Below are 25,624 nucleotides of genomic sequence, written 5' to 3'. Positions count from 1 at the left end.
GGAGATCATTTCTATTATGTTGTCACTGGACTTGCAGTCTTGTGTCTTGTCTCCCAAGCTTCACGGTTAAGCTCATGTGGGGCAGGCACTGTGTCTGGGTCACTGAAACCTGTGGTAGAATACAGAGCACCTGCTCGTGGCTTAGTAAGTATTTCTTGATTTATTCGCCAATGAGCTTTTTGAAGGAGTGGCTATGCCTTGCTACTCTTTGCATCTATGTCCACTGAAGAGTCAGATACTTAGCTGCATGCATTCATTCAACAAATATTTATGGAGGGTCTTAAGTGTTCTAGGGTCCATGGCCTGGTCTGCACTTAGTTTAGTGGAGGAAACCAATTAAAATGTGAAAAATGCTAAAAACTAGAGGTTCCCAGTGTTATGAGAATGTGTAAAAGGTGTAATTTGACCCAGTCATGGAGTTCGAGAAGGCACATAGCAGATCCTTCATAAATGGTGGTTGAATGAATGAACAAATGAGTGGTTTTCCTTTAGTCTTGGAAGTCACTTCTTAACCCAAAACAGTCACCCACAAATCTGCTCATTGTAGGTGCTCAAAAAGTATGTGTCTCATCTCCAGGTAGGCAGCACCTGGCCCCACAGGTGCCCACCTGTCCAGGGAATTTTCCGCTATAACTGATGGCTGCCTGGAATTTTCCCCTTAGTGATACATTCCTTTGGGGCTGAGATTTAGATCTCCAGAATGTGCTGATTAGATATAAATTTGCTGGGAGGTCTTATCCATTAAACAGCTGTCATCGTTAATGCTGCAATGGGGGGAAAAATCATTAGATAACATTGCAGTCTTCTTAAAAGGGAGATGCAGAGGGTAGGACCATCCCGAGAAGAAAAGACAAGACCTGGTGTGATCCTGGGACAGCAAGAAGAATGGAGAAAACAATGCAGATGAGGAAGGAGTCGATGTGGGGATGTGGCAGTGACGAGAAAGAATGTGATAGTTTTGCTCAGAGAAGGCATTGCACGGGGTTTCATTTTCAAGATTGGGAGATTTTTCTGAAGAACATCAGATATCCTCTGCTGGCCACCCTTCAGAGCCGCCAGAATGTGCTGTGTGAGACCAGCTCACACTGAAGCAGAACCTGACCCAGCCACCCGCTGACGGAACAGGACAGAATCACGACTGGTTCCTGGCAGGCAGACAGCCTAGTGAGAATGGCTCAGTCCACACAACTAAACAGTTGGGCGTTTCGCCAGATAAACACTGTTGACAGAAGAGATTATCACAGAAAAGCAAAATAAATGTTTTCTGGTGAAATCCCTGTTTTCCAAAGCATTAGGTAAGAAAGGTAAGAAATGGAATTCTTTCAACAGTTGGCACTCCCAAATATTAATGGGTTAAAAACACCAGGATTGGGAATTGCGCAGAACAAATACAGTGCAAAGAAATTAAAGGCCATGAGACCAGATCACTATGCAAAAGAGGGGTAAATTTCCTCTCCGACTAACCTTTAACCTTATGTAGCTAGTTAACAGTGTCTGTTAACTATGGTTTTTGTGGCCATTGACATATAACATGGTGGGGGGAGGGGAAAGAGAAAAGCATTTTTGTTATTATAAAAGGAAGAAATGTTCATTGTGGAAGTTCTAGTAAATCCAAATAAGCAAAAATAGGAGCTCTTTAACACTTCCATGCATATTTTTTCCTTTTCACCCAAATGGAGTCACGGGAACAAACATTGTTTTGTAACCTGCATTTTTCTCTGAACAGCAAGTTGTGAACAGCAAGTTCATGTCACTGGATAGTTTTCACTTCCTGAGTGTGAGTGGTTCTGTGGAATGGCTTCATTGTATTTATTAGCTGGTCACTGATTGGACGTTTAGGTTGTTTCTAGTCTGTTATTTGCATAAGCAACAGTGCAGAGAATGGATTGGCATCTAACTCTTTGCCCATAGCCAGGAGAATTTCCTTAAAACAAACTCCTAGGAGTGAAAGTGTTGGGTCAGTATTCAGGGTTTGAGTTGAGTCGGTTTATAACGAAAGTTTAAGCTGTTGAATTTACTACTTATTTTACCATATTCCTTTTGAAGTCCCTTACATGGCCAGATGAGCTCAGATCTGGAGTGGAATCAGTAGTATTTTCGTGGTGTCCACTTCAAAGTCTGTCATATTTGGGAGAAATTTTAGATGGCTAACTTGGGGTACACATCTTCAAACTTAGGTCTGGTCGGTTGGTTGGTTAGTTGATTGGTTGATTGATTGGTTGGTGAATACTGTGACACACCCCAGGTCCCTTCAGGAATAAAGGATTTGCCTCCCAGCTGCCCTTGGCAGTCGCCCCCACTTGCAGATTATTCGGCTGAGGAGAGCCACCTTTCTAAGTCCTTCCCGCCCCCTTCTCAAGGTAGCCACTGGTCCCGTAGCTGACCAATGTGGACACATCAAGGCCCAGTGCTTGTGTTCTAAGTAGGGTCGTCCCACCTTCAAAACTCCCCACGGGGCCAGGAAGGCTTCCCCTGGGACTACATTGTAGCTCCACTCTCCTTCTGCTCGCTCCCATTTTCTCCCCTCTCCTCCCCATCCTTCCCTGGGTGTTATCCCAGAAGCACACCCTGATAAAGCTCCTGCACAAGAACTGACCACAGTCTGGAAGCAGCCAGTGCCTGTTGGGTTTGTTGATTAGTTGGAGGGTTGGGGGAAGGGAGGGCTCAGCAGACGCCAGCTGTTGGTCACTGTATATGCCACATAATTTCACACGAGGGCAATAGTTTCACCATGACCTCCCTCAGTATGAAAGAGCCCAGGGTAGCCCAAACTCACCAGGAGGGTTTCTTAAAAGGGTGATGCTAGGCATGATCTTCCTGACAGTTACGTCAGCATGAGATTGATCAGACTATCCTAGATTTTTACAAGAGCACTTCAAAATGCTATCGTCTCAAAATGGTCTTTTAAAAAAACTATCAAAAACCTCACCCTGAAAATCCCTGGATCTCCGTCTACTTTCGTATCATTTTTCTCACCGTGTCTTCCATTGTCCTTCGTGTCAAAACCTTTCTGCCGCCATTCATCGTCAGCCTGTTCCATAGACGTCTCTGTAGTGTATTCAGTTTCAGATTCTCTGCCAGATGGTCTGCATCCGTGGTGTGGCCCAACCACATGTTACTAACAATTGCAGAAGAAACCAACTGTGATTCATAAACGTTTGAGCAGAATCTAGGTCATCCCTAGAATAATGTCTCCACCGTTCACTTGCATTACAGTGTAATTTCAGGAGTAGGGCAGAACATCCAGGGAGCGCTCGGGAATCACCCGTGGAAATTGGGAGCAGTGAAGGGGCCAGAAAACAAAACAAACAAACAAAAAAACCCTAAAGAATTGCTGTATGGGGAGTGAGGGACATGGTCTTTAAATACATTGTCTAAAGATTATTTGCCATAGCACCTTTTGTATTATGGGGATGGATGGGTGTGCTGCCATGTGTATACCCCTACCGCTTACAGTGCCTGGCTTACAGTAGGCGACTGTTTTTGATGACTTACTAATTCAAAGCAGGGCCAAAATTCAAATGCCTTTGGGGTCAAGGAGGATGGGGCTGTGGGTGTTTGAGAGCACGTGTTTAGCCACAGGTTCACCCGAAGCCACATGGGCCACTGGGCCCCGAATTGCCACATCTTTCTTCCTTTTCCCCAGAGCAGCCAGAAATTCTATCTGTGTGAAACATCCCAATTTTCAAGTATTGACAACTAATTTTTTTTAGTTGTCAATTCACAACCAGTGAAGTCACCTGGCCATTCTAAACCTGCTGGAAAGAGGCTCCGCTCTTACACCTCAGACACTCTGCTGCAAAGAAGTTGCCCAAGTTTAGTCACGTGACACGAGTGCCCACATTTTCCCAATGAACAAAGTTGGCACAAGTGTTCTCTTTTTTGATGGCAAGGGTCAATATCCAAGTTGTGGCGGGGTCTTGTTGGTTTCGTGGTTATATTAATAGTTCCTTGTTTATTTAAGTATGTTTTGAATCACTGTGTTACCCTCATGCCGATGACAGAATATACTTCCCATGGGACTTATCAGACTTCTAAATAATCAGCGAAGAAGGCAGTGTACATATAGAAACAGCATATGCTATGGCCCTGGTGATACCTTCTCAACTACAGACAAGGAAGAGGGGCCCATGGGTGGGAACGGAAAGAGTAAGAGGGCATAGCACACTCTTCTCCTGAACTTGGTGAAAAACGAGTTCTGAGCTGACTCCTGGGTTTTTAAATTGGGTGTGGATACAAACTCTGCATAGAAAAGTTACCAACAAATGTGTTTACATCTGGTATTAAAGATTCACAGGTGTCAGGGTAGCTGGGTGGCTCAGTTGGTTAGAGTGCGAGCTTTGAATAACAGAGTTGCCGGTTCGATTCCCACATGGGCCAGTGAGCTGCCCCTCCACAACTAGATTGAAGGACAACAATTTGGAGCTGATGGGTCCTGGAAAAACACACTGTTCCCCAATATTCCCCAATAAAATAAAATAAAAAATAAAAAAGATGCACAGGTTACAATTTCCCCCCATTCTTTTCCCTTTTCTCTGTGATCTTCTCATCTTTTCATCTCCTACTTAAATTTAGCCAGTCACCCTCCGGTATTGCCCTCATGTCATCCCCAGGTTCCCTGGAAGAACCTACCAGAATGAGATCCGGCCTCTAGGCCTTGCAGCAGCACACATCCTGGCCAGGATTTAGTTGTGTCACTTCTTCCGAGATGAGTATGGAATATGACAAATAAGGAACAAGGGCTTGTTTGTCAGCGTGAACGCCAGCAAGTAGAATTCATGCTTTGAATGTAAAGGGGTTTACTTGATGGGAATGAATCAGTATAGGGTTATGAAAGCTGTTTAGTGCTGGAATGAGCGCTGAGCAGGTGCTGGTGACTGATGAGCGCGTAGCCGACAGTTACCAGCCCAGTCTTGTACAACTGTTCTCGCCCAGGCTTCCAGTCACTGCAGGATTGTGCCTCTGCCTGAGAATGCCATCAAAGCAGACGTTAAAATCACTAATTAAAGCAAGGTGGGTCTGGAGAGGAATAGACGAAAGAGAGCAAAAAATTAATGATTAATTAAGGTGCCTCTGGCCCCAGTCATCTCTACATAAACGCTACCTCCCTTAGCCCACAGCTGCTGGTCTCCAAGTCATTAAGTATAGTTTTGATTTGACCTATGCCTATTTCTCCATCTTAAGCACTGCAAGGGGTGTGTTTCCAAGAAGTTACAGTGCAGCAGTTAATCTTTATGTACTAAGGAAAAGCTGAGGTAATAAGGAAATGGGATTTCCAGCGTACATGGAATTTAACAAACAAGATGAAATCTTGTAGAAACTGTGACCTCTCTTAAAGTATAAATCTGAGTACACACTTCCTCTTTATTTTTCCCCAATCCTTTGGTTATTTTATTTTATTTCATTTTATTTTATCTCACTTCTTTTCTTCCTTCCTTCCTTTTTATTTCTTTAATGATAGTAACTTTTCTTTATTTCCACTATAGCTTTAACCAGGACACCTGGCCATACTGCTAAAAGACATGTTTAGCATTTTCACCATTGCATTCATCCTTTCCACACCGGCCATCAATAAGCCAACCATATTTTTTATTTAAGTAACTGAAAGTTCTGCATTATCCCAGAAATGCATAGTATTTGTACGCTCTCTTGTACTAATCTATGCAAAGTAGCAAATGCTATTTCACGCTTTTCCATGTTTTTCAAAGTATGAGAACCATGCCTGGCTAACGTTTAGGATTAGTATCATTTCTTCTGTGTTAGCCTGCAAATTCAGATTAATGCTTATTAAATGAAAAGGTGACTTTCATTGAAGATGTTTTATTTTTCATTTCAGATTTGCAATTCTTAGGGATCATCCTCTGTACTGGGAAAACCAGCGCTTGCCTGTTTTCTCTAGAGAGTTCCGCTTAGAACCCTCAAAGTCCATCAGAAAAAAAAGATTATCTGCTTTGTGTTACATTTTCTTTGAAATGGAGGCCCCTCCCTGTGGCCAAGCAGATTTTATCAGAAATAAAGCAATGCTAAGCGTAATAAATTCCTGAGCTCAAATCTGGGCTCCCTTAGCCTATTCCCTGATCTCCTCAAAAAGTGAACAAAAATGGAAATTCCTTTAGAGATCAAAAAGAATAGTTTCCTGTTCTCTTTCTTACATTTGCTGGTTATGAAGACGCTAAAGAAGGTCGGGAATTTAATCACACTACTGCTTAGACAAATATCTCCAAACATTTTTGATTATGGTCTTCACTGATAAAAGATTTTTGAGTACATCTGCCAGTAAAAGCATTTTATTTGTAAATTCTATGCAGTTTCTACTCTACACTGGGCACCTTATAAAATATACCGTAAAAATAGGTATTTCAAAATAGACAAGGTGAACATATATTAAGTTGAATACGTTCTGCCAACACATCAAAGAATTGTCAAGGCCCCTGCCGTCTACCCACAGGAGGAATCACAAACTCCGGGGGCTTCCCGTAGGGTGGGGCCTCAGAGTCTGCAGCTGATGGGGCAGCCCTGTGCCTGGGCATCTTGCGAGGCCCCCCCCCAAGCAAGGACAGAGGAAGCACACCCAGGAATGTGACTGGCACCCACTGAGCAAACGTGTGCTTTCCCAATGCTGCAGCACCTCCTGAGACAAGTCGGAATGGCACGACCTTTGCTCAAACCAAAGACACAGCCGCCCTCCATTCAGGGACACAAATGGCTATGGCCCTTTGATGCTTTGGGAATTCTGGCCCTTCTCCTGCGTCAGACGGGCCCTCCTGGTGCAGCCCTTGAGCTTCACATTCATTTATCCGCATCTCCAGGCAGCCCCAGAGTGAGCAGCTTTGTCTTCATGCAGCTCCCACTGCGATGGGGAGATCTCCGAGTAAGAACAGACTGTGGTGAGAGCCTGGGGGTCACCAGAGAAAAAGGAGGGAGAGAACATTTAGATAGGAGGGTGCCTCCTGGAGAAGTGGCATTTGTGATGGGCTTTAAAGGATGAATAGGAGTTTGACAGGTAGAGAAGAGACAAGGGAGGAGCCAGCTGAGGGAACTGCCTGGAAGCTCCACAGCTAGAGGCCTCGTGCCTTATTGGACATCGTGCTTCTCCCCCCACCCCCCCTTCCCTTTGCTCATTCTGAGTCCAGACACTGGAGTGGCTCTCTGTTAGGGAAGCCAGGTCCTGTCCCTCCTCTGCTCAAAACCCTCTGATGGCTCCCACCTCAGTCATCATACAAGGCAGAGCCCTTCGAGTGGCTAAAGTCTCATGGCCTCGTTCCCAACCCCTTCCTCTGCGTCCCTCCACTGCGGCCACCCTCATCCTGCCAGCATTCTCCTATCTTGAGGCCTTTCTCCCTTCTGTTCCGTGGGCCTGTCCCCCAGTACCTCCTGGTTCACTCCCTTCAGGTGTGATACATATGTCATCGCTCAGGGACCTCTTACCTGACTGGTCTTTCAACATCTCCTTTCCCAACGTTTCCTACTTCTCCTCTCTGCCTTATTCACAGCACTTACCGTTTTCCCCCCAAAATAAGACCTAGCCGGATAATCAGCTCTAATGCATCTTTTGGAGGAAAATTAATATAAGACCCGGTATATTATATTATATTATATTATATTATATTATATTATATTATATTATATTATATTATATTATATTATTATTATATTATAGACCTGGTCTTATAGTAAAATAAGACCAGGTCGTATATTCATTTTTGCTCCAAAAGTCGCATCACAGCTGATTGTCAGGTTAGGTCATATTTTCAGGGAAACACGGTATGATAGTATCTAAACATACTGTTTGTTTTACCCATTTCTCTTGTTTCCTTCCTTTGTCTTTTCATCCCATTCAAGAATTTAAGCTCCATGAGGGCAGGAGTTTTGTCTGTTTTGTTCATTTTGAACAATACTAAAGGTCACGGCCATAAGTCCATGGTACAAGCGTGGAAGACCAGGATGAGAGCTGGCTCCCCTGAGCAGTGTCCCCCTCTGAACCTCAGTATCTTTATCAGTTAAATGGGAAACAGAAACACAACTAATGCACATTGACCACTGATTGTTTCAGGGACTGTGCCCATGTCACATTGTTCATTCCTCACCAAAACTCCGAATTTGATGCTAACCCAGTTTACAAGGACACTCTCCTCAGTGAATCACAGCTTTTAGACAGAGAAATGATAAAGATCAATGAGGGAGAGTCCGCATGTTTTTCTTTTGAATAGCAGCTTCGATTGGGGGAACGACGCTCCAGATTATAGACGGAAGGGCTACAAATATGGTGAAATAACAAAGCTATTCCATTATCTCAGAAGCTAAAAGCTCTGCTAAAAAGCAAGCTTTATTAGCATTCCATATAAACTCACTGACAACTTTTATCTCCATCAGGTCGAGTCATTTTCCTAACCAGGAGACCTCATGCAAATTTCCTCATTCTTCACTCTGCTTTGGTTTGCACAACAAAGGCAAAACTCAGTTTCCCTGTCTGGTTATTTGGTAGAAAGTTTCACCGGCGGCACATTCTTGGCGAAATTGTAACGTCCTTGGGGTTTCTAAATGGGCATGCTGAGGTCATCCTAACAATACTTTAGGAATGCTGTAATGGGAATGATGGACTTCAACATAAACCTCAATTTTTCCTCGCTGAAAATAGAAACTTCTTAATGAAAATATGCTCTCACTGCTTGGAAGCAAATGCAGGTTAAAGAGATTCATTTAAAACTTTTATGGTGTGAAGGGAAGAAATGCAAAACATCTAAAGCTTTCAGTTGACTAAAGCATTTCATTCGTCCTTTAATTTCTGGTTTCAGTCTTACTATTCTGAGTGCAATTTTTGGTATGCTTTTCAAGAGTTTTAATGACACATTGCAGTTGGCTCTGCTTCCTTCAAATCGTTCACATCCATCGAGCCGACAAAAAGCAAGAATGCACTTGTCGCCCAGACCACAAAGTATATACAAGTAGGAAAGACTTTTTATTTTTTTTTCTTACCAACTTTATTGGGGAATAATGCATGTAAAATAAATTTCATAGACTTAAAGTGTACAATTTAGTTTTGACAGTTGTATACTCCTGTGAAATCTCCACTTATAATCAAGACAAGCTTTTCATCGTCCCCAAAAGATTTTTACTGTTGCTTTACAGGCCATATCTCCCTCCAACCCTGGCTCCAGGCAATTACTGATTTGCTTTTGGTCACTAGAGGTTAGTTTGGACTTGTCATTGTTGTGTTTATTATTATAAGTTTCAGGTGTACAACATTATAATTCAACATCTGCATTCACTACAAAGTGATCACCCCCAAAGGTCTAGTTACCATCCAGCTCCATACAATGGACCTCCTTTACCCATCTACCCGCAACGCCCTTTCCCTCTGGTAACCACGGATCTGTTCTCTACATCTATGAATTTGGCTTGGGTTTGTTTGTTTGTTTTAGATTCCACTTATGAGTGAAATCATACGGTATTTGTCTTTCTCCTTCTGACTTATTTTACTTAGCATTTTACTCTCAAGTTTCATCCATGTTATCTCTAATGGCAAGATTTCATTCTCCTTTATGATTGGGTAGTATTCCTTTGTATATATGTACATATCTTCATTATCCAATCATCCATTGATGGACACAGGTTGTTTCATGTCTTGGCTACTGTAGCTAATGCTGCAGTGAACATAGGAGGCATATGTCATTTCAAATTAGTGTTTCTGTGTTCTTCGGATAAATACTAAGTGGAATTGCTGGATCATATGGTAATTCTATTCTTAATTTTTTTGAGGAACCTCCATACTGTTTTCCATAGTGGCTGTACCAATCTACATTCCCACCAACAATGCACAAGCGTTCCCTTTTCTCCACATCTCCTCCAACACCTGTTATTTCTTGTCTTTTTGATAATAGCAATTCTAACGGGTGTGAGGTGAGATCCCATTGTGGTTTTGATTTGCATTTCCCTCATAATTAGTGATTTTGAACATGCATTCATGTGCCTCTTGCCCACCTGTATGTCTTCTTTGGAAAAATGTCTACTCAGATCCTCTGCCCATTGTTTTAATCAGGTTGTTTGGTTTTTGTTGTTGAATTGTATAGGTTCTTTATGTATTTTAGATAATAACCCCTACTCGGATTTGTCATTCGCAGATATCTTCTCCCATCCAGTAGGTTGTCTTTCCATTCTGATGATGGTTTCCTTCGCTGTGCAGAAGTTTTTCAGTTTGATGTAGTCCCATTTGTTTATTTTGAAATTCAATTTTTTAATACTTGTTTTTGGGTCAGTTTTTATTCTTGCTGGGATAAATCACTATTTACAAAATAAATTCTTTTGTGGAGAATGTTTAGAAATCCAAGTTCGTGTGTAATGGACATGAGGTCAAAGAGCAGGCATCCCTAACACAAGCTGTCAGATTAGAAGAGGAAGGGAAACTGAGATGAGTTTAAAGCAGTGTTACCTCTGGGTACAGGGAGTAACCAGACTGTGTTACAACCAACTGGTGTCTGTGCCCCTGGCAGGCTAGCGTGTTGGAACACCATGAAGGAGCCACGTACTCAGCCTGGCACACTTTGAAAACTCGAATGTGCTCCATACGTCTCACACTGTAGCTGAGGAAGCCTGCGCTGGTGAACACGAGGTGCCCTCTCTCCTGCCGTAGGGCCCTTGTCCCCTTTGGGCCTGGTGATTTTTGCCAAATAGCTTTCAATCCAGGTTTCCCACAGTTGGCCACCATTTTGAACCCCTTTCCCTGATGTAAAAATGGAAGTACTCAGTTCACTAAATTTGATTCAGATGGAGTTTAAAATCAGTTCAAAGGCAGCTACAGAATATGTTTTATTAGACTTTTTGGGCAGCCTAGTGAAAGATCAATCATTTATCATTTATTTCTATGAGCAAAGACAGTTGAACAATCTTCAAATACCTCACTATTCTTTTTCTCTTTTCATCCATATAATTAAACCAACATTGTAAATTCGGGTGAGTGCAGGACTGTTTTCTCAGAGGAACAGAAATGTTCCATATTTGCCCCCACAACTGAACTGGAGCTTTGTGTCATGATTTTTTTACCAAAGAAGACAGTGAAATTAGTCTCCTCTGATCGCCTTTCAACTCATTTTGCCAAAGTGGACTCCAGGAGAAAGAGAAAAGGAGGGGAAGGGGTTGGAGCCCAGGGAGGGAGGAAACTTCATAGAGGTCCCCAGCCCCTATGGAGTGGAATGCAATTGTGTGTCCCCTACCTTCTCCTCCCTTTCCCCTTAGCCTCCCCCAACACCTCCCACACCCACACCACCACCAGCAGCACCACCAAAGTCTGTATGTGCCCTGAGAAAACGAACACAGCACATCCAAGCACACACTCCCATCGCCAAGCACCATCCATTGTGACCATTTCCCCTTGGTGTTTGATGCATATCATATTGTTTGTGTTCCAAACATTTTTTAGAACATATGCATTTAGATCTTTGCAGGTAGGGAGTTATGGGTAATTTGGCAAAGCAAACACCATAACTGGTTTGTTACATAACTGCCGTTGGCAATATGGCACCATGCTCTGAAATTAAGCAACGTTCACTCATCCAAGAAGAGTTCGCTTTTCCTTTTTTGGAGGGATTAATGTTCTCGTTTGTTTTTTCCCTGTTGTATATATTCCTTTTATTATTGGCTGACTTTAATGGTTCTTTGAAGTTAATCTTTAAATGTGAATGGTAGGGTTCCATTTAACTTTTGGAAACTTATAAGGTATCCCTGTGTGTCTCTAGACTAGAGAATGTCTTTATAAATAACTTGAGTGCTTTTAGGTGATAATGGAATTGGGGGAGGACCTAGGACCCAGACTGCCATTGGGATCTATACCAGTAAAGTGCTTAGAAGTTCAAAGAGTTGCAGCCTTTTGAAAGAATGGGCATCCTGCCATACCAGGATATTTCTCCAGACCAGACATCTTACCTGAAAAAAAGCCAGCTGAACTAACTTTTCAACTGTAGTGTACATTCTTTCCACTTCTTCCTTTCCTATTTAAAAAAAAAAAAATCTTTTAGCCTTTGAGTCTAAACACGGATGACCTCTTAATGTTTCTTTTCTCAGCTTCAGATACTAGATTCTCTAAAATGTTTTTGTAGCTTTCTCTGAATTCAGTAGCCTTGAGGAAATGATCAAAGTGTTGCATATTCCTACTTCTCAAATTATAATAACAAAGTTTCCAATGAAAATCCTGGCATTGCTTGAGGATCTCTTCCCTTGCCTGAGGAATAAATACAAGTGGAAATTAGGACATTCATTTTTGGGGAAAAAGCTGTATTTCAAAATGAATTCCACTTTTTTCTTTAAAAACAGAGTTCATTGACCAAGACAAATTTCAGATGTTTTCTCTAATACCCCAATATGAAACTTTGCTTGTTTTTTAGGAAATAACAGGGATCAGACAACTTGCCAAGACTTTGGTTTCCAGGTTTCCCAAAGCCTTGAAAGTTCCCTGGAGGCTAATTACTGTTTACTGCTGCAGACCTTCCTCCTTTTTCTTTTGTAACATTTTCCATCTTAAGAAGGGTCGTCCCATTCAGCCCAGGAGCATGGTGTCTGAGTGGCTGAATGGAATTACTACCAGTGGAAACTATGCTGCAAGAGGGGTTGATAAAGCAGCTGCAAAGCAAACCTCTGCCGTTTTTTCCATCCTCCCCAAGCAAAGTTAATTAGCATAGGGAAAATGACTAAGGTGTTGACGTCACCTCTTTCCAGTAGAAACTTACACTCTGTCCCTGTCTGCCGGCAAGCATGCAGGACTTGACTCAGGAATTTGCTGTCCAAACAGGACGCGTTGGAAGCTGTGGTTTTTTTCCCCAGGGGGCTGGACCTCGGTGCTTTATAAGCCTTGGCTCGAGAAAGAAACTCCAGCCTCTTGTAAAGGAACTTCACTCCGGGCTTGGCTGCGTGAGTCTCTAGCGCTTTCGCTGTAGGAAAGCGAGATGCATTTTAGAAACTTTAACTACAGTTTTAGCTCCTTGATTGCCTGTGTGGCAAACAGTGATGATATCTTCAGCGAAAGTGAAACCAGGGTAAGGCTTCTAATATAATGTGACTTTAGAGAGTTTTCAAAGCATTCCGTGAATTGGGACTATTAACTGAGCGGGGGGGTGGTTTGTGGGTCTCTCGTGGGTTTGGAGGTTTTGAAATAAAGCCAAACACTTGGAGTCTTAAAAATCAAAAGCGATCTCCCAAGGGATTAACTGTGAAGGGATTTTTAAAGCTCTCAGTGTTTGAAAACACCCAGGTACCTTGATCAACTAGTAAAGCAGACTTCTGGCATTCTGTTTTTCATTCTGGGTAAACTTTTTAGAAGGAGGTCTTTTCTGACAGTAAATAGAATGTTTCACTTTGACATCTAGCGTTCAGAATAATTTGATTTTGTCTTAGGAGATAAACATTGTAAAGGTATTTGTATGTTTGCAGTAATCACAAGGGCCTGTCCCCAAGTTTCCAGATTTCTCTAGCTGGAGAAAAGACAGCAATAGCAAATAATAATAATGGATAAATAACGTTAAGTGTGAGATAAGTGTACCTCCTGGGAAGCAGCTCTCACTGATGGTAATTAATACAATTAGTAATTTTCGTTACTATGCTTTTCTTCTTCTTTTGATTAAGATGTAAGCTTTTCATCAGTACCTACACAGCTATCTAATTGATCTTTAACAACGTTGTATATGAATGAATCTGTATGTGCTGTTTGGGGGTTGGTGTTTGTGTTACATACATGCTTTATACTCGAAGTCATATTGGGATGAGTGGAGGGTTTTTGTTGTTGTTGTTTTCTTAAATCAAATTTAACTCCACAATGGTGCACCAAGCTTGCCAGCCGGGGCTGTAGTTTTTGAACTCGATATTAGAGCACATCCTGTGCTTAAAAGTACATGTATTTAATGTAAGCCTTACGTGAGTAAAATTGCTGATTTAGTTAAGTAGAGATACCATTCAACAACCATAATAACTAGCTATCAGTTATTAGAACATATAAAAGAATGCTACAATAGTAATATGGATTTAAGATAACACACATTCTCTTGTGTTCTGGTCCTGAGCCCTGACTTGTATTCTAAAAATATTCATCAAAGTCACCTCTCCTAAATTATGAATCATAACTTCAAAACTACACAGTTTGTCACAGTGCCTATTAATGAGGTCATGCGAAATTCCAAATTTACGCAGGCACCGTTATGCCAGAAACTTGCCCACGCTGGAGAGGTGGAGAAAAAAGCCACAGGTGGCCAGAGATGTGAAGCCTCTGCTCTGTGTTCCTTCTCGTTTCTTGTCCCTGCAAAAGCCCTCATGGGAAAGTCACAGAGATTTCCATAACCTAAGGAAAAGCCAGGGAATTCCAAGAGAGAAAGTTTGTGGTTGTTCCCACTGCCCCTTAGCAACCCACCTGGGTGGAGACACTTTAGTGGTGGGGACACCAGACCTGCCCAGCATGCAGCCATGGGGAGCACATATCAGGAGGCCCATTCCTTCCCTGCTATCTAGCACTGAATATTCTTGAAGATGTTCTCTTTTCTTATTCGGAATCCCCTCTCCCCTCTGCAGAAACACTGTGCTTTCCATTGGTATCCCAGGTACTTTGTGGGTCCCGCCTCCTCTTCTGCCCCCCTCGCCTGTGTAGAGGGCACGCTGACCCATCCACCCTCCTGTGCCACTGAAATTCCATGTAACCTTCCTGCAAGTCTGACTGCCCATTATCTCCCTCTCTGGCTGGGAATCCTGAGGGACTACAATGGCCTCCCAGTGTCTCCCTTCCCACCAACACCTCCAATTGCAACAACTGGAACACCCCAGTCCAGAACCCAGCCCAGGACGGCTCTCCTCAGAGCTTTCCCAGAAGGCGGACGAGCTCTTTCCTGAACCTCAGCGTGTAATTGAACTCGGGCATTTCAATTCCAACAGCTCACGGTGTTTCGTAATTTCCACCAGCTCCTGTACAGATCCAGAGTTAGATCTGTCCATACTAGATTAAAGCCAGCATGCAGAGATGTGTCTGTTTACAGTCCGTTCATTTTTTTTTTTAAATCAGTGTTATTTTAGAGAGTAAAAAAGCAACAGATTGAGTGGCAGAACAACAGTGGGAATGTTTTTAAAAACACTTCCTTTACATTAAGAAATGCAAGGCTTTTTATTAACTCCATTGTTTTCCAATTCAATAAAAATGGTTTTCTCAAATTAGCTCCAGTGCTTTTAAGCCCTAAAGAAATGTTTGATGTACACAGCAATGTCCTAAGCTGAGGGGTGGGAATGGAGTTCACTAGGCTGAGAAAGGTCACTGGGATAGGAAGTGTCAGGCCAGAGGGGTGACAAGTGACTAAAGTGGACCTCCTTGGAAATGCTCATTCTACTTTAAAAAGAATGTTTCTGTGAATATAACAAGTGTTTAAGTACTGGTAATCGTTATGCTCATTAAATGAATTTAGTCAATCAATCATACATTCTTCCTTTCTTATAAAATCATCTGTTTTAGAAATAAAAAGGAAGAAAGCAGAATCTCCTCAGAGGGGAAGGCTGGTTTTGTCTTCTCCAAGAACTTAGGTGTTCTTGAAATCATTATAATTGATTCACTTCCTCAATAAGAAATGTAATGAAGTCGTCTAGTCAACGATTCTATACAGGTAATTTTTATCTCCTTTTATTTTTGTTTTTCAGGCCAAATTTGAATCCCTTTTTAGGACATACGACAAGGATATCACCTTTCAGTATTTTAAGAGCTTCAAACGTGTCAGAATAAACTTCAGCAACCCCTTGTCTGCTGCAGATGCCAGACTCCAGCTACATAAGACTGAATTTCTTGGAAAGGAAATGAAATTATATTTTGCTCAGGTGAGTCGAGCTCGTTGATATGCATGCTTCTTCCCTCTCCCTCCCACCCTTCTCAAAAGTAGCTTAGACAATGATAATGTTATACATTGATTTAAAACTCCAAGCAGTCATCCTGAGAAAGGCAAAATTCATCCTCTAAAATTTCAGTGTCTCACCTATTTTAAGAAAACATCAGGGTTTATTTGAAAGTGACCTCAGAAATGACCCCTGGCCTTCCTGGGTTGAGTACTGATGGGAGAAAGAATGCCTTTCTTGTTCATTCTGGAAGGTTATAGAGTGTGTGGGCGTGGCCACTCTGGACCCCTAAGATGTGTGCTGTGGGTTTCCATGAATTTGCTGGAGGGTCCCCGCTAGTGACTCCTTCCCTAGGGAGAGCAGACCAGAGTGGGTCCCCGCTCTGTACAGGCTCTGGGCAGCCTGCTCCATGGGGGGACAACTGGTAGTCTGCAAGGCAGCCATGCACATCAACAAAGGGCTGCCAGGCCCGGCTTGAAAGGAAAAACATGGATTAATCAGACGGGTGGCAAAGGATCAGAAATCCTCCTGGTAGCAGAGGTCCTGCTCCCAGGGCACTCACAGGGCTGGGGGTTGGGGACTATGAGTGGGTTTGCTTTTCCTCCTGCTCACCAGCCTTCCAGCTCCCCACCTTCCATGATAGGTGACCCACCTTCAATGCAGCTCACAAAGTTCCATTTGACAATGTAACAGGGGTTTCACAGGTTGGCGGGGGAGGAGAAGGAGCTTCTCAGAAGCTGCTCCCAGGTTAAAGCGAACCCCCATCGGGGCCATCGGGGCTCAGAGTCCCCCACGCCAGTGTGGAAGCAGACCCCCTAGAGAGGCCACCTGACTGGGAGAAGGCTGACTGGCCAACCCTTCAAGTGTGAATTAGAGCTGGGACGTCCTGCCCGGCCCCCTAGTGGTGGGGCGAGGCACAGGCTTTGACCTTGGCCCCTTAGTTGTGAGTACACTCTTCTGCATTTGGTGGGGTTCCACGTAAATAATTGTTTCGTTCCTCTACCATGTTTTATGATTATTAAAGTAAATGCATTGTGAAAATTTGGGGGGTGGGTGGATGTTAAAAATACAAAGAAAACCCAAACTGGTAAGATTTTGATATAAGATCTTTCTGGGCAGCCCTGTAATCACTCATATAACTTTTAAGCCAAAACTAGGATCATAGGTTATTTTTCCTTATTATTTTTGTTTTATCTCCTGGAGGGTGGATGTTTTTTCCTTCCTTGTTTTAGGCATCTGATTCAGAGCCCCAGAGAGAGGGAATTGGGGGGCTGCCCCTTCCCACATTGGTTGGGAAGCCTGAGAGCATGGTGGGTGGGAGTCCTGGGGCCCCATCCTTGCTTTACCCCCCTATAAACACAACATCACGTTAGAGCTGTTACTTAGCCCTTTGGAGCTTCAGTTATGCCTTTGATATGAGGAGCTGGGAGAAAGGGATTTCTAGATCCCTTCTGACCTGGATGACAGTGACTTTATTTTTTCCATTTATACAAAAACCATCTGTCAATTTACCGTCAGTCTAGGTCAAGAATAATTGCTTGCCACCCCTCAGCCTATGAGTCCCAGTCCTGGGAGGGGGCTGTAATTATGTGTGCATCATAACCAGAGTTCAAACATCCCTGTTCCCCCCCACCCACCCCCCTTATAGACCATTTTAAGAGGCGTCCTTGACCTGCGAGCGTTCTGCCGGCCTGACATGGATTTGTCCTTTCACTCCTGCCTTCTCTAACCTGTCATTAAATGCTGTAACTTCAGGTCTTCCCTCGTGAATCATCTGCACGTATGCGTTTCATTTCTCTCCTCAGACTCTGCACATAGGGAGTTCACACCTGGCTCCCCCAAATCCAGACAAGCAGTTTCTGATCTCTCCTCCAGCCTCTCCTCCGGTTGGTTGGAAACAAGTGGAAGACGCTACCCCCGTCATAAATTATGATCTTTTATACGCTATCTCCAAGCTAGGGCCAGGTAAGGAGAGCTCTCAGGTGGGGAGGGGGCAAGGAGAGGCGGAGAGATTGTGCTAACGGGCCCAGACGCAGACGCTCATCTGAATCCCAACGGTGGAGTTCCGATTGCACTTCTCAGCTCTCATTTCACCGATGCAAGCGTGTGTTGTGAACTATCTCTCTTTGCATCTTCTGTCTCCGTGTAGCTCATGCCGGGGGCGTGCATGCCTGCTCCTGGCCTCATTCCTGACGGAGGTATACAAGAGGCATTGTACTTGGTCGTGAGGACCGAACAGCGTGACCCCTCCTTGCCGGCATCACGTGACTCCCCCCCTCACCCACTGAGCACCGTCTGCGTGGGTGGCTCGAGACCCCAGGTCCTTTCCCTCCAAGTGACGATGAGCGATTGGACTTTTGAGAGGGAAAACAGACCTCCCCCTTTTAAAAATGTTCATTTTTAGTAACAATAATTCCACCCCGTCATCTGATTTTCACCTGCCCTTTTGAATGTTCAAGAGAACGGAGAACCCTAGATCATAGAGAAGGAAGAGCTCAGCCGTGCATGCCCCCTCCGGGCCCTATGGGGGGCTTTCGTGCTGAGCTTGCCAGAGAAAGAGGTTCTAGTCCTCTGAAGGGACCAAGCTGTGAGGACTGGGGGAGACAGGGACTCTGGCCTCAGGCTCCTCCTCCGTAAAATGGGTATTAATTACCCTATGGAGTTCTGAGCAATACATGAGGTCGTCCTGTAGAAAGCACTTGCCACAGTGCCTGCCTGGCCCATAGGCAGCGCTCAGGTTGTGGTTTTTAGAAACATAGAATGTTGGTGGTCCCTGTCCTGTCCGATAGAGAGTTTGGGTGAGCAGTCAGGTGTGCAGGGTGTTGGAGTGAAGAGGTGTGAGCCCCACTCTTGCCCTATCCGTGCAGCAAATAGAATAAATGCTGAGACCACCTACTCCTTGTTTCTCCTTGACCAGCAATCTGATGTTCCTTTGGCCACAGGGTTTTATTTTCTTGGACCATCAGCAGTTTCATATTGAAAAGATTACATTTCTGAAAACATGACCCCGTCGGAAATTTCCTCTGTGGTAGAAAGCAAGAATCAAGAATCACGTTACTTACTGTTAGTTCATGGCATGAAGGTCAAGGTGGAAATGGCCAGTCTGAGGAAGCATATGCCCTCCTGGTACACAGTCACCCAGCTGCATCAGCAAGGCTGTGGGCTGGGGTCCCCTGAGCTTCAGAAAAGGGAGGAAATGGGAGTCTCCACTGGAGAGAAGTGTCAAACCGCTCCAGAGGCAAGAAGTGCTGCAACAAATTCCTTCACATTCCAGAATCTATCACTCCTTTGCAGAAGGCTTATTTGAGAAGCCTTTTTCAAAGTTAGACATCACAAAATCAATTTTCCCTCAGTTTACTTAACAATGACTTTGAATAATATTTCATATTTCGGCTGTGCTTTGCAGCCAACAAGATTGCAAGGGTTTTGTAAATCTGGACCTACACCCAGGATTCTGGTTTGTGACTGCCTGGGAGGCAGTAGTAGGCAGACCATCCTGACCAGAGACGGAGTGAGCTACCTGACCCTCCCCCATAATTCTCCCCCCTCCCAAAACAGCTGAGGCTCTTTCACCTTTTCAAATGCAGTTATAATAACACCCCAGTTTCACCTGTGCAATAGAGAAGGCAGTCGCTTTTGTTATTTTCAATGGGTCAAAGTGCCTTCCTGCTTCCTACCTAGAACAGCAGGAGGTGGAGGCCCTGTTTACTGTTCCTTCCAGTCGGAATGGGGTTCGGGAAGAGGGCACAAAGCTCGGGAAAAGGGAACCCACCTTGGGCCCTCCAGGGGCAGAGCAAGCTGAAGCAAACCCTGCTGCTCCTATTTAAGATCCTTAGCTTTTCTGCTACTCCCAGCATTCCACCAGGAACGACCGAGGCTCTGTTTTTAAAGGTAATAAAACTAGGTGGCACTGATGGGCATGTGTATTGTGTGCCAGGGGCTAAGCGAGATGCATGCAGTCAACTCCATGAGGCCGATGCCTTTATCACCCCATTTTACAGAACTGGAGACTAAGGTGCCCAGGGAGGCAAAGGACGTGCCCATATGCACCGGGTACTGAGTGACAGGCTGACAGCCCAAGTGTTGGCCACTGGCCACACAGCCTCCCTGAGCTCCAAGGGTGCAGACTCCTCCTGTAGCCAGACCAGCACCAAAGAGCTTTGCAACCACTTTTCTGTCGCAGAAAGCTCACCCTACCCTTGCTGGCCCAGAGTGAGCTGAACTTGACTAAACCTGGTAAAGCTCTGGGCTGCCACAGGGCAACAAGAGACACTCCTGGTTCCAGGGGGTTGATAGTTGTTACATGGAAAAGGCTGCTGTGGTCAGAAATGTAACGAGCCACCAAAGAAATACCTACCCAGAGTGTGTCTGGTCTGTCCTGCAGTCCCCACTGAATGTCCACAGAAGCCTGGCGGAGAAGACCCCTTCATGCTTTTCCATTTGCTCTTGCTTTTTGCCTCTCTCTTGCTCTTGCCAGACTTACCCTGCAATTCTTTTCTTTCCCCAGGGGAAAAGTATGAATTACACGCTGCAACCGACACCACTCCCAGTGTGGTGGTCCACGTATGTGAGAGCGATCAGGAGAACGAGGAAGAAGACGAGATGGAAAGAATGAAGAGACCCAAACCCAAAATTATCCAGACCAGAAGGCCGGAGTACACGCCCATCCACTTAAGCTGAACTGGCACCTGGATGAAGAAGTATTCTAAATCGTATTCATGGGGAGGAATCTTTTACTGTGAAAGTGGCCGGTCACGACTTTGAAGTGGCAGCTGTGATCGCAGTGGTGGAAATTCCAGTTCACGTTGCTCAGAAGAGAATCAGGTTTTGCTTCCTGGTTCTAATACTGCACATCAGTCAATGTTTGTGGCCCCTGGAAATGTCCTGGGCCAATCACTGAGTTTGGGGTGATCACACAAGGACATTAGGGGAGGTCTTGAGAAAACCGGTAACAATAGTATTTTGTACTTTTTTTTTTTTTTTTCTGGTAGGTTCTGTTTTTGCCAAAGGCAGGTTGATCAATGGGTCTGGGGAGAGCCTTGTGATTCTAACCATCCTTCCCGGGTAGACTCTCACTACTGGTGGGAAGAGGCACCACGTGAAGCCACAACGTGTCTGGTGCAGAAAGCTTGTGAGAACATAATGCAGTGTGGAAACTGTAGTGCTTCATTTTTTCCCCCCTCATGTTCTAATGTTTGTGCATGTATATTACTGATTTTCAAAACTAATCTTTGTTCGTACATAGAGTTATGCCCGTGTTGTTTTACATCTTGTGGGAAGATAGGAGAAGCATTTGGAAACTGTATCATCTTTCCAGATTTACGACAGCACTCGTGTGGAATTCTACCTGGAATCATTCGCTCCACATCGTATCTGGTACAACATAAAACTTGTGCTTTTCCAAAAGAACTCAATCTGAAATTCCCATGTAGGGTTTCACTTATAAAATTCAGAGAATAGCAGTTCCACTGCCAACTTTTAGTGGGTGAGACTATTTCAGTTTGGCTGTTTTGGGTCGGACATCGGTTTCATTTCTTTCTTTCACATGGTGGTTTATGATGAGTCAGAGCCAAAAGCCTTTCCTGAGAATTGTTGGTTAAGATAGTTGATTTTTTTTAACCCCACTAAAACATCAAGATAAACTTGTAAATAAAGCTGATAGCATCTATTCATACCTGTTGTGCATTTGGGTGAAAAATATGGCCGTGGAAGACTAGTGTAAGCTGTGTCAACCTACCTGTGAATTGTATATTGTAGAAAACGCCGTTAAAATGTTTGACAGGCCTCGAATTCAAAGCATGTGAAGTGGATAGTAGATGTGTGGTGATATAAGGAGAGATGCAGTGCCTTCCCTCATTAATTCCTGATGGAATTGTTACACTAGGTTAACGTTTGTAATTTTTTTCTAGTTGTAATGTGTATGTCTGGTAAATAGGTATTATATTTTGGCCTTAAAATACCATAACAAAGTTTGTCATTTTGAAATACCTAATGCCCAGGAACAATGCATGCTTTGGAAATTTGGGAGATGGTTTTAAGAAGCAAATAGGTTTGGTTGTTCTTATCAAGGAATTGACTGACTGTTCTCAAAACCCTGTTTACAGTACTTGGTAGGGGGTGGAACAGTGTGGGAGAGACCATTGCATCGCTATTCGAGTGTTCCTAGTTAAGTGCTTTTAAACTGGAGAGGCCAGCCTCAGCATAGTTTTTTTTTAACTGCATTCTATAATAAATCGACCCAATATGCCCTTTGTGGGAAAGTTATCTGTTTGTCTTTTTATGTCTAATGATCAATCTGGGAACCCTTTGAGTTCTTCAGTCTCACAAGGACACTTTCCTTCATCAGTTGGAGTTTAGAAACTTCTAATTCTTTGCTGTGGGTCAGGGGGGCAGGGGAGGGTCAGCCACTCTAACAGTGCATCACTTAGTAAAGGGGGAAATGCACGGAACTGAAATCCAAGTCTGAGGGTTTCCTTTGTCTGGGGAGATGACACTGCGATGAAAACCCTCCTCACCATCAGCCCCTCCACTACACAGCAGTGTTTTTGATTGTTAATTGGAGGAGTTCTTCCTGTTAGAAAAGGTGCCCATGGACGATACTAAATTACAAAGGCCAGTTATGCTCAGAAAGTCTGTAAGCCTTCCGTCTGAATTTCAGGCAGCCTTTTCCTGGGAACTCTTACTACAAAGGGTGGGGAGCTTCCTGTGCCAGCTGCCACCAGGCCTGCCTACCTAACTCACTATTTATTTGCTGAACTCTAGCTCGCAAATGACATTCATCTTGATCAAGACTCACACTGGGTGTTTTTCTATGAAAAATCACATGCTCCTCTTTTCTCCTTTGATGAACATCCTGTCATTTCCCAACAGCATTTATGTATTTTAAAGCCATATATGTTTGAGGGTTAAACATGTTGGAAAATCCACTTTCGGTCGGGTTGGTCGAATCTGATTATTGAGCAGATTCACTAATTGATGACGTGAGGGTGGGGAGGAAGGGGGTTTGTGATTTATTATCCTTTTGAATAGCTAGGAGCCCAATGATGAACAGAAGTGGATTACAAAGTGTGTGTGCCCAGATCCTGTCTCATAAATAACCCTGGAATACGGCTGAAATGTGTTGTCAGTTAAATCAGACAGACTCCCAGCAGGTGAATAGCAGTGGGTGGTCCGGTGAAGCTAACAGACCCTGGAGTAGAAATCACTAGTCAACGCATATCTTCACTCATGACAGACGATGTCTAAGCTGTTTTGTGGTGGGTATGTGTGGCAGCCAGTGTACACAGTGGCTGGGTGCCAGGGTGACGGACGGGACGGCCCAAATCAGGAGCGTGCCCAGGACTCAAGTGTTTCTTTGGCCCCGCTTAGGAGAGGGCTCAGTGAAATGCAAAACAACAGACACAAAACAGGCGGGATCGTGCAGAACACTTCCTTTGCCATTGATCAAATGTGTTCCTTAAATACATTTTGATAGAATATATTTCTGACCTGATGGTAAGTAGCTTAGGAACATCCAGCAAAAGAAGGTCCGCCCTGCCAAATATACTCGTACATGACAATACCGTGAAGGGTGGTGAACAGTGAGAGAAGCATAACATTCCACGCTGCTATTAGTCCTCGGGTTATAAACATTGATTTACAGTCAGCAGGCATTTAGGATTTGGAAGTTCCAGGATGTTGTATGAATGGGTACCCACAGGAGACTAGGGTTTTCAGAGAGCTATACTTTTAAGTGAAATGTACAGAACTCACTACAAAGTAAATAGGTTTTATCAAATATTAAGTTGCAAAGGATCGAGTACACTATATGGACACGTTATGACCAAAACTGAATTGGCAGCTAGGTTATGTCATGCTTCCCAGCACTTACAGAACCCTGTGGAATATTTACTTGCTATATCAAATGCCTATCAAGTAACAGTCATCTAAGGGTCAATAATTTGGAAGGAAACAACATAAGTCATTTACCTTAAAATTATTTGGGAAGAAGTTAGACTATAAATAAGAAATACATTCTTTCTTCCCTGATTTTCTGGTCTTCTGATTTCTAAAGTAGGAACGTAAGGCATTTTTTTCAAGTATGCCTCCAACTCCTGGCAATCTTTAATTCACATCTGAAATTCTCTCTCTTGTGACTCACCAAAAGTTATATGGCAATCAGGTAGATGGATTTTATTCTCACATACCTCATCTTCTTCAGTACTCCCTCCCTGCTGTTCGTGAAAGGTCATTTTAATCATGGTTATGTGTATGAAAGAAGGAAATGATTTGCAAGTGACGGAGACACGGCGTCTACATTCAGCATTTCTTTTTCTTTCAAGATTCTGATTAGGGATTTGATGACCATTCTTTACAGTGAATGACAGCCAAGTAGTTGTAGCCACTGCTCACAGCTCCCTCTTTCAAGGTCACCGGGGTCTCCTTCCTCGTTGACATTCATCTTCTGGTCATGTGGAATGGTCAATGTTTCTAACTCATCATCTTCTTTTTCCCCTGTACGCCATTATGAATGTTCCCTCAGCCCCAGCCCATGGCCCCATGGCCCAGCCAAGGCTGACTCCACAATCATATGCACCCCACGTCTGTCCTACTCACCTCTGTCTGAATCACTAGCAGTTATCACTATGCCCAGCCTGCTGTGCTCAATAAATATTACTGAAATAATTAACTGACATATTGCATTTTGTCCTACAAGCTCCATCATTAATGTCCCTTCCCCTTGAAAATCATTCCCAGTTACTCCTGCTGAGGCTCCCATTGTGTCCCGTGTTCCCCTGTTGTAATACATAATGCCTTTTTAGCCTAATTGTGAAGTTGTTTGTCTTCCCTGTCAGAACTTAAGTCAAGTGAAGGCAGGATTCCTGGTATCCTGAGGCTCATAGTTGACATTCAACAATGGATGGATGGATGGATGGATGGATGGATGGATGGATGACAGGTAGGTGGATGGATGGATGATAGGTGGGTGGATGGATGGATGGACAGGGAGTTCAGAGGCAGAGGAGTGAGAAATCACAGAGGAAGAATGAAAACTAATGAGGCATGTCCCCGTCTCCTTAGTGAGTAGAGCCATAAGAATCTCAATGCCTTAATACAACAGATTTCCAGGCTGCTGGAGCAATAGGTATGAAAGAACGAGTAAAAGCAGAGATAATGCCATACACTGGCATTGCACATCCATCGACACAGTGAAATGCCACCGTGGAAATAAATGTGAAGGAGGAAACATGCTCACAGCTGCCCTGCAGGATTTCTGGGATGAGACCCGCAGGCCCATGTCAGCTGGCTGCCACTGCAGGACGGCCCAGGTATGGCACCAAACAGACAAGCCCTTTGGCCTGTCATGAAGGATGCAGAATGGTGTGGCCTGGAGCTCACTCAGGGGAACTGTGCTCAGGAGGAAGAAGAGTTCTGTCAAGTTCCTAAGACCACCCTGAAGAGAAGAACTGACGATGATGTGGACACTACAATGTGCTTGAGGGGCCTTCAGAGACAAGAAAGGAGTGAGAGAAGGGGGAAGTCCAGGCTCCTCTTCAATGAGGCACTGCTCAGCTCCTAACTCTGTCCTCACCCCGATCCCCAGGACACAGGAAGAGACGGAGGCTCACTCATCCGTTGACAAGGGCCTGGCCGTGTGAGTCCCCTGTCCATGCACTCTGCCACCCACCTGGGACAGCCTGGATCCCCTGCAGAGACGTGGGCGGCAAGAGAGGAGGCTTCAGGCTTAAGCACAGCCTACCCCCTCCTAGTGCGGGGCCCTGACAACCTAGAGAGGAAGGTG

The 25,624-nt window shown here is 44.1% G+C and overlaps 1 protein-coding gene across 2 annotated transcripts in view; it reads left to right on the top strand.

Annotated features, from left to right (window-relative positions):
- The window catches only part of RCAN1 (regulator of calcineurin 1), an 89,957-nt gene extending 65,445 nt beyond the window's left edge, over positions 1-24,512 (top strand). The window contains exons 1-4 of one of the 2 annotated variants that reach the window (XM_081076938.1): positions 12,735-13,025; positions 15,655-15,828; positions 17,649-17,808; positions 20,351-22,106. In XM_081076938.1, the coding sequence (XP_080933064.1) occupies positions 12,936-13,025; positions 15,655-15,828; positions 17,649-17,808; positions 20,351-20,523 (597 nt within the window). In that variant the 5' untranslated portion in view covers positions 12,735-12,935 and the 3' untranslated portion in view covers positions 20,524-22,106. Of the gene's footprint in view, positions 1-12,734; positions 13,026-15,654; positions 15,829-17,648; positions 17,809-20,350 lie in introns of those variants that run through there. The other variant, XM_081076937.1, reaches the window with a different exon arrangement.
- The last annotated feature ends 1,112 nt before the right edge of the window (positions 24,513-25,624 follow it).

The sequence above is a fragment of the Rhinolophus hipposideros genome (genome assembly GCF_964194185.1).
Source record: "Rhinolophus hipposideros genome assembly, chromosome: 2".
Classification (NCBI taxonomy): domain Eukaryota; kingdom Metazoa; phylum Chordata; class Mammalia; order Chiroptera; family Rhinolophidae; genus Rhinolophus; species Rhinolophus hipposideros.
This window is presented reverse-complemented; position numbering and strand designations above follow the sequence as displayed.